The 8105-nt window shown below is 32.2% G+C and overlaps 1 protein-coding gene across 8 annotated transcripts in view; it reads left to right on the forward strand.

Annotated features, from left to right (window-relative positions):
- The first annotated feature begins 1266 nt into the window (after window positions 1-1266).
- Window positions 1267-8105, forward strand: part of LOC106457564 — a 117963-nt gene continuing 111124 nt past the window's right edge. For 2 of the 8 annotated variants that reach the window (XM_022383551.1, XM_013916996.2), the window contains exons 1-2: window positions 1267-1352; window positions 2110-2386. In XM_022383551.1, coding sequence (XP_022239259.1) covers window positions 2289-2386 — 98 coding nt within the window. In that variant the 5' untranslated portion in view covers window positions 1267-1352; window positions 2110-2288. Of the gene's footprint in view, window positions 1396-1549; window positions 1568-1614; window positions 1662-1790; window positions 1809-2109; window positions 2387-8105 lie in introns of those variants that run through there. The other 6 variants (XM_022383553.1, XM_022383552.1, XM_022383555.1 and 3 more) reach the window with 6 other exon arrangements.

Below are 8105 nucleotides of genomic sequence, written 5' to 3' on the forward strand. Positions count from 1 at the left end.
CAACGAACTCCACGAAGCGAAAGGATATTAATTAAATTATAAATATATCAATTCATGTGAATATGGCTGACAAATTTAATGTTTTCAGAAAAGGTGGTGTCTATTTACTTGTGACCTCTCAGTGTACATTACGTTTCTCCATTACTTGATGCTAGCAGAAATACTCGCCATCTGGGCAGGTATAACTGCTAGTTCCTGAGGAAGGCTATTGGGCCTGCGGCCTTTTCTGGAATTGTCTGACAGTTCTACAACAATGTACTCATACTTTACATTCAATAACGTTCACCATCCACGAGAAGTTTGTTTGTTATGAATTTCGCGCAAAGTTACACGGGGGCTATCTGCACTAGCCGTCCCTAATTTAGTAGTGTAATACTAGAGGGAATGCAGCTAGTCATCACCAGTCACCGCCAACTCTTGGGCTACTCTTTTACCAACGAATAGTGGGATTGACCGTCACATTATAATGCCCCGACGGCTGAAAGGGCGAGCATGTTTGATGTGACAGGAATTCGAACCCGCGACCCGCAGATTGCGAGTCGAGTGCCCTAACCATCTGGCCATGCCGAGCCCCATCCACGAGAAAAAGTATTTTACTGAAATTTTAGTTTAAATATGAGCTATCATCACAGCATTACATCACAAAATATATTTTATTGGAGTATTTCTTTGTAGACACAGTTATTAATGAAAGTGCCTTGCTTTTTTTTTGTTGCAACACTCATGAGAATTTCACAAAAGAAAAACAAATATTTTTTTTTAGTTTGTTTTTTGATTGATTTATATTTGTACCTTACTTCTTTTTTAAAAAAATATTTATTGGTTAAATCTGAAACATATTATTTTTGTCGAAATTTCAATTGTTCTATTTATTGCTCAGCTATGAAAAAATAGCCTAGTTATAAAAATATTACCCAGATCCGAATTTTAGACGTATACATTGCAATCTCAATTATAATGAGATTCAATTATTGTACATATAGTCAATTTTTGCTGAGTATGTACAAAATAATCTACGTACACATGTATGTGTGTGAATTTGTTTCGTTAACCTTTTAAATTCTTCTTCGAAAAAACCCGAAAAACTCCGTTTTCTTGAAATTAAATCAAAAAACAACTTTATAATAGTGAACAATATTGCAATGTTGCTTTTATTGTTTATATTTCTTTTTCTATTTTATCTCATATTTTTTTCGTTGTAATAACACCGCAAGAAACATTTACTTGGTTTACGAGAGATGGTACTAAATTGAATTAAGGCTCTGAGTGACAGTGTTTTCTGATGCCACTTGTGGCGTTCCGTTACTTTTTAACTGAGGTGGTGTAACAATCTCAGTATTTGGATGTTAGAAGTTTGTATTTTTAATTTTTGAGTAGTCTTAGATATTTCTATATGTAAGTAATGTTGAAGTGCAGGATTTTTACCTCAAAATAATTATTTCATTATAGACGTTATACCACATTTTAAGTAGATTATTATTAAACTACAGTTCAGGCTAATCAAATGTATTGATTTTCTAAGCGATTTCGCAAAAGTGCAGTGGTTCTGGTAATGGTAAACTGCAAAGTAAAAACTGTAAAATAGTAATTATAATATCAATTTAATCGTCATTTATGTGCACTAAGATTAATTATATACTAAACTGAAAACGCTAATATCGGTACTACTGTTTGTATTACTACTACTAGTAATACTAATAGTACTAACTGTTTTCTCCCTGATTTTTAATATTTAGGTTTTAACGTTAGTGTTAGTGATACTGTAATTTAAATTGTAGAACTTGCATCATTATAATATAAATTATAACGTAAGTTACCATATTACCACCAATTTAATACCAGTTAATATAATACCAATAGTACAGATCATATTTATTTATTCAGTTGAACAGTTCGATTTTTCGTATGACAGGAATTGATGCAATTGAAAGATTTGTTAGTTTCACGCTGTTAGTGTTACCTTGAAATTGTTAATAAAGTATTTTTTTTTATTTTATTATTACGGAAAATAACTACAATATTTGCTTATCTCTATTATTAATGTGTATATACCAGTATAACATTGTCTTAATGATTAAGTTGAAAATGAAAATATCTAATAAATTACAGTTGGATTCAAGCCAAAGACCAACCAAATGTCAGCTTAATTGAATTGGATGGATGTAACCATAAGCTTAAAAATGAAACAGAAACTTGAAAGTAGAAGTATTAGCCAAGCCTTATTTATAGGCCCAGATTGACCTTGGAAGTTGTAAAAAACAAAACTAAGACTACCCTATTCAGAGACAATGGGAAAGTGCAGTGGAAAATCTGTAACAAAGTTTTTGCCTGCATTGTGTGCATGGACTCTGCTTCTTTCTGCTACAGCTCTCTTCTTTGTTTTTCCGTAAGTATGCTATGTGTACTGTAATGTTTATCATTAATCTTTCTTAATATAGCAAGTTATCAAAATTTTAACTATTTTATTCATGTTAGATTAGAGTGCTTAACAAATCAAGGTAAAATGGTAAGAAGATTCTTAGAAAATTATCTTAACCAAAATGTAATTATTCTTTAAGGTTCTCTTCACTACACATAAACATGTAAAATTTTAAGAACTTATTCTCTGGGTAAGTTTTTTTATACAGTAGAACCTTGATTAATGGGCACCTTGCCATTAAGGGCAGACCTTTTCAGTCTCTCTTTTTTTCTACTGTTTGTGACCAAAATAAATCTTGCTGTATTGGGTACCTCAATATTCTGGATTAAAGGCAGTGTCTTTAGACTTGTTCTCTAGATAGGCACCTGATAAAGTGGGCAATTATCATGAGACCTCCTGGTGACAATGCTCTGTGTTATGGCAATGTGCAACTCTCAAACACTGGTATTCTGCATTCACCATACAAAATGGGGACCTTAAAATCCAGGAATTTAATATGATATGGAATCCAGCTTTGCATAGCTCATTTTTGATATTAAGGGCACCTTGCTATAGAGGGCATTTGGATACAGTCAGAAAGGTGGCCTTAATGACGAGGTTCTGATCTATAAATTTATAGAAACTTCACTTTCTTTCAAAAGACAGGAAAATTTTTAATAATTTGAAACTTTCAAAAACAAATAAGCTCATGAGGTAGGAAAACTAAGTGTAATTGACAAAACATTAAATTTTGGTAGAGCATAATGTAAAGATAAGTTTAAGAATGAAACAAGTGAGGTATTACCCATGCCTAGATTAAGCTTATGTTATTCATTGACAATGGAAAAGTGCCGTGGAAAATCTGTAGCAGATGTTTGTTTCAGTCATTTTGGTTTGGATTCATAACTTTAGGAAGCATGCACTGGATAGTTTGAACAATTTACTTCCAAGTGGTATAGTGAAGTATGTCTTCAGCACAGATCTACAAATAACTGGTTGCTTTAATTATGGTAAGTGTAAGGTAATGCATTTGGATTATTATGATTTAGATTACTTATTTAATATAACTTGTAAGACACTCAAGCCATTTGGCAGTGCTCTGTTGATAGTAGTAAAGCCAATAGAATCTTGAGTGTTTTTATGAATATACTGATTACAAGTCAAAAGAGATAGTTACATCTGTACAAGTCACTAGTTAACCCTCTTCACTTGGAATACTATACTGTGTACAGTTTGGGTCTATTTATAGACTATGAAAGGATATTGACTAATTGAAAATGGTTTAGAAGATGGCTATTAGGATGATTTTTGGGTGTGGAAGGGTTATCTTATGGGAATTGGTTAATATCTCATATTTTCTATTGAGAAAAGAAGATAGAAGAGTAATAAGTGATCACGAAGTTTATTCTGATTAGCCTATGGATCAGTTGGATAAAGGTTTCTGATTTCTTTGTACTATGTTTTGAAGGCAGTAGGATGAAAGGATAGAAATTTTAGATTTTGTTAAATACATGCTAGTCTCTTAACTAAGACAGTTATTTTTATAACAAAGTGATTGACTTTTGAAGTGAGTTACTATCAGCAGTAGTGGAGACCCACACTTTGCAAAAATAAAATTACTTGAATGTAACATGGTAAAAATTGTGACATGCACTTTGACCTCCATCCTTGCATATAGGGTTAATATGACTGAGTACTCACTAGTGCATATTTTCCTGACATCAGTTTTGAGCCTGATTTTTTTATCTGGTGGAAAACTATTCTTAGATTCTAAGCACCAGACTGAAACATAAAGTGAAAAACCAAAATTTCAGTTGCATAGATGAGATCTTTCTCATTGCAGCCCTCTCATTGTAAGCTACATCCACTGCACAAAAATGGTGAATTATACAGATCTTCTCAAATGCTGAATGCATTTTTAATCTTTTTCATTCAGTTCAGCTTGTCAGTATCTGGAAGCCAGATCTACTTACCATCACATCTTGCCATTCATCTATTCATATATTCACAGCAATACAGACCCTTGACATGCCTTGCCTTTTTTTTTATATTAATTATTGGGGTCAACAAAGCAACCACTCAGTCCCAACACTGGTCATACCCTTAGTGTTCTAGGAAAGTCTATATGGTAATGTTTTACTGTTGTCAGATTTAAATAAAGCTCTAACCCTACAAACACACTGGCAAACTGAACCAGCAACCTTGATTCTGTGTTGTGTTCAAATTTTCTTCGTAATCCTAAACCAGTGATTTCAGATGGAATTTGGAATTCTCCTTTTGCAAAAGGCTTGGAGTAACTATGTTAAACTTAGTAACCACAGAATCAGCCTCTGTCATAGTGTAAGTGCAACTAATACCTATATGGTGCTGCATTGTTCAGCAAACCATCTATAAGCTTATCAATGAAGATATACTTGTGATCTGTGACTTAGGTGGTTGGAAATATCTTCTCAGCTGGGTTATGCAGGCTCAACATTGGGCATTGCACACTTGATCTTGATTTCAAGTGTTTTTTAGACAGCTGCTTGTTTGGAACACTTAATGTAGAGGACTCAGTGTTCCGTAGCGTCATCTGCTTCACTTCACTGATGTTGATCTGTGATGCAATAACACATATAGATAACCTCCAGTGATGTTTCTGCCAACATGCAGCTGAGACACCCACTATACCTTGAGTACAGTTTTGTTTTGACTTTTGCATTCTTAAGAACACATGATGTCTCTCTCTCAGTTGGCAAATCATTGTTTTTATCATGCTCTGCATAACTTACAGCTTTCTGGTTGCCCTTGGTTTTGACAGCCCACCTCTCAAGACAGCCTTTATTAGTTTTCCTGGCCACAGGTGAAAGTGATCAGTACTGTGGTTTGAGTCTAGTGATTGGCAGCAACATGTTGATCTTGTACAGATTTCTTATGACCTCAAAACCTGCATCTTGCAAGAGACAATAGCAACCCTCATTTGTTCATATTTCCAGCCTCTTAAGTTTATGCTCAGTAGGAAAACTTATTCACTGGCTTGAAGTCTTATGCTTACATGCCTTATGCCTTTGATTGTTGCAAAAAAATCAATGTAGTATACGGACTAAAAAATTTGTTGAACTCAATCATTTACTATGCAATATGCATAAGAAACTCCAGCAGTAATCACTGAGAATATGATTGCATTATTGGTGATTTTTGGTTACATGTTTTTGTATGACTCGTGTTATTAAAAATCATGTAACCTACAAAGTCATGGACCTACAAGCAATTTGGTAAAATAGTAGTTTACAAACAATGCTAAAAAATGTTATAAAGTCCATATTTGGATTTCTTGGGTGATTTTAGAATTAAGAGATTCATTTCAATGTGTTTTCAGTTTTAATCGTAACTTAATTAAGTGAAGAAACTACACAACAGGGTTTTGCTGTAAAGCAAAAATTCTTTATTCATTAATGTAGATATGATAGAAATGTTCATAGAAGGACAGTTGCAAGTTGATTGGAAGGTAACCTTGTTGAATATGGTATGTAAACTCTGAAATGTCAATCCTACCAATGTCATTTAGTCATTCCTAGCCCGAAAAAATAGGGAACATGGATTATTACATACCTTAACATCTTCATATGATTAATATGGTCACAACACTTACTAGGTTAGACCTAAAACAATTTTCCAGCAGAAACCATAGGAACACTTAGATATACTGAGACCTATGACAGTGTATGTCTTGACATCAAGAATAAGGTTGCACAGTCCATAACTGGTTATTTGTATGGTATATGTTTAACATGTGTAACAATGAAAAATCATGGAAACTTCATTAACAAAGGAACATTCACTTTTCTCAGAAACTAAAATGAAAGAAAATGATTATTTTTTTCCTGTTACCATAGCTCCAATAACTTATTATTCTTTAAAATTCTGTAAATAGAAACAAGTTATTTCCAATTTTCTTCACAGCCAAACATTCAGCAATTCTCATCTTTTAAATGTTGTTGAAAATTTTGATACATAATTTTACCTTTCTCAATATTAAAATTCATCTTCTCAGAATTTTAGTACTGTTTTAAAAGCCACCACACTTATTAATCAAAATAATAATCCCCCCCCCGTAGGTGCCAAATCTTTTAAAATGTTCTATGGTCTCAGAAATAGACTGTGAATTGTAATTAACCTGAAACAACTGTCAATGGGTTTAACTCTTTCAGCACGGGCTCATAACCATTTTGTGCTTGTTGTAGTTTTCATGCTATAACTTTTAAATTAGTAAGCGAATGTTAACAAAATTTGGCAGTTTATCAGTAAACATTACAGTGCTTTCATACGCAAAATATAGAATTTTTTATTAAGTCATAATGTTTGTAAAGCAATGTTTTTCTCATGCCTGTTTTTTTCGTTTTGCATGTTGCCTATTTAACATGAAAAGTCATTTTCATTTTAAGATTAAAAATACTTTTATGCATCAGCACATTTTCAAATTTTACATGTAAAAGCTTTATAATGTCCAGATAGTTATCAAATGTTTCTTAAGAAAAAAGTATTTTATCTGTTATTTTCAGTAATTAATCTCTGTATGGGCTTGGGAGATTTGAACGATCTTGCAACCACCATAAAAAATCAGGAAATAAATAAATAAACATAAATTATGCATCTTTCATTTTAGAGTGAACACAAATTATAACACGAAAACATAAATGTTTAGACTAAATAGCTTAATCTCACAACATTATACATTTATATATATTTATTATTTTCATTATGTTGACCTTTCAGCCATGCCTGGCTAACAATACAGAAGTTGCAATGATGCGGCACATGTGTACTCATGTTACCATATCCAATAACATAAAACTAACCTTTGGTCTGTACAAAGTAACTTGTCTTGGCTGTGTTTTAGTAGACTAGTATTTTGTAAAATACAGTCACATTTCAATTATTCTACATTACATATGTATATAGATTATTGCTATTTTGAGATGAGTTCTTAACTTATTTCCATTAAAACATAGAACAGTAATTAATGAAGTAAAACAAACAATTATCTCTTCTAGTTACGACCTTTGTTCTTGATATACTTTGATATAGGTTGCTAAGCCTTTAAAAATTTTTCACATGTAGGATATGAAACAAAATAATTTTTCTAGGTTTTATATATACATTTGAATATATAAAAAAATCATAAATTACTACATCAGTACCATAGAATTCCACTATAATTTATCAAGCTCAGTAACTAAGACGTATTTTAGCCTAAAAAAATATGAAATTTTGTGCAGACTAAAGACACACCCTAACTCCTTGAAATGTTTGTTCAAAAGAAAAAAAATGGTGTCCAAGTCCATTAAAATACTGAGAAAGCCACTATGGGAGATTCTGAGCTTCAGATTAGTTATTCATGTCATATATAGAAGTAAGTGTATATATGGGAGCATTTCCAAAAATGGAAAGAGGTGGGCAAGGGGCCACAGGGTTTGATTTATTACATGAGCAATATCTTAGCAAATAGAAAAGATAAGATGTTCTTATTTGATATTCTAGCTTGTCCATATTGGTAATTTGAGTTTCTAAATCTTACGAAACTAAAGACTTAGTATTTTGACTTCACAAACATCTAATTTGAACCAGTGCTGCATTTAAATACCACGTTATACACACAAAAATTGATGTTTATCTGTGTTTTTAATATTTACTTTTAAATAAAAAAATTGAATAATGTATAGTACTA

Source organism: Limulus polyphemus, unplaced genomic scaffold, assembly GCF_000517525.1.
Source record: "Limulus polyphemus unplaced genomic scaffold, Limulus_polyphemus-2.1.2 Scaffold346, whole genome shotgun sequence".
NCBI lineage: Eukaryota > Metazoa > Arthropoda > Merostomata > Xiphosura > Limulidae > Limulus > Limulus polyphemus.